The sequence below is a fragment of the Corvus brachyrhynchos genome, unplaced genomic scaffold (assembly GCF_000691975.1).
Source record: "Corvus brachyrhynchos isolate BGI_N302 unplaced genomic scaffold, ASM69197v1 scaffold624, whole genome shotgun sequence".
Classification (NCBI taxonomy): domain Eukaryota; kingdom Metazoa; phylum Chordata; class Aves; order Passeriformes; family Corvidae; genus Corvus; species Corvus brachyrhynchos.
The window spans coordinates 14,647-15,751 of NW_008237889.1; the positions used below are offsets into that span (position 1 = coordinate 14,647).

At 66.4% G+C, this 1,105-nt stretch overlaps 1 protein-coding gene across 1 annotated transcript in view; it reads left to right on the top strand.

Annotated features, from left to right (window-relative positions):
• The window catches only part of SLC43A3 (solute carrier family 43 member 3), an 8,556-nt gene that overhangs the window by 1,660 nt on the left and 5,791 nt on the right, over positions 1-1,105 (top strand). Inside the window, exons 3-5 of the mRNA XM_017732752.1 lie at positions 415-544; positions 730-776; positions 873-1,081. Of these exons, the coding sequence (XP_017588241.1) occupies positions 415-544; positions 730-776; positions 873-1,081 (386 nt within the window). The remainder of the gene's footprint in view (positions 1-414; positions 545-729; positions 777-872; positions 1,082-1,105) is intronic.

A 1,105-nucleotide genomic window follows, 5' to 3' on the forward strand; every position in this document is an offset into this window, starting at 1 on the left:
TCTTCGTCCTCAAGGACCTGGGCTACTTCGAGGAGCTGTGCCAGCCCTCCGCCACCCCCGGCCCCAACCCCACGCGTGGGTCTGGTATGGACCCCCACCTGTCCCCCTGGTCCCCTGACTCGTGCCCCCGCTGTCCTGATGCCCCGTGCTGCCCCACGTCCCCACTGCGCCTGTGCCTGTGTCTTTGCTGTCCCCAATGTCCTGCTGCCCTGCAGTGTTCTGTGTCCCTGCCATCTCCAAGCCCACGTGCCTGCTGTCCCCCGGTCCGTGTCTCCAGTATCGTCACGTCCGTGGTGTCCCCGCACGCCCGGTGTCCCCTGCATCTCTGCTGACCCATCTCCCCGGGTGCCTGCGTCCCAGCGTCCCCACGCCCACATCTCCGTGTCCCCGTGCCCCACTTATGGCCATCCCCAGATTGCAGCGGGCAGGATGAGCAGTTCTCCCTGGTCTTCACCATCGGCTCCTTCATGAACAACTTCATGACCTTCCCCATGGGCGTCGTTTTTGACCGCTTCGGCACCATGGCCGCGCGCCTCATCGCCATGTGAGCCCGGCACGGGGGGGACATGGGCGCCGGGTGGACACGGGCACCGGGGGGACAGGGCTTGGGCCGGGGGCTGCTGAGAAAGGGGGGTTATTAGGGTGGCCCGCCTCCCATGGGGCTGGGATAGGGGAATCACGTGTGATTCCCGGGATCCTGTCCCCACGTGTCTCCGCTGTGCCCTTCAGCTCCCTCTACGCTGGTGGGACCCTTCTCGTCGCCTTCTCCACCCCAGGTGAGGCTCTTTGGCCGGGGGGTCCCCAGCCCCGGGGGGGACCTCTTCGGTAACCGTTGTCAGGACACCCGCCCTCCATGGGACGGCCCTGATGGCACACGGGGCTCTCCTGGTGCCAGGTGGGCAACCTGTTCGGGAACTACCGCTCCATCCTCATCACCCTCTACAACGGGGCCTTCGACTCCTCCTCTGCCATCTTCCTCATCGTCAAGGTGGGTGCGAGGGACGTGGCGGTGGGGGCAGGGGAGGACAGAGCTGGGAACAGTTGGGTCACATTTACGGACATGGTGGGGACGCAGTCTGGGGCACAGCTGGGGCGCTGTTGGGGC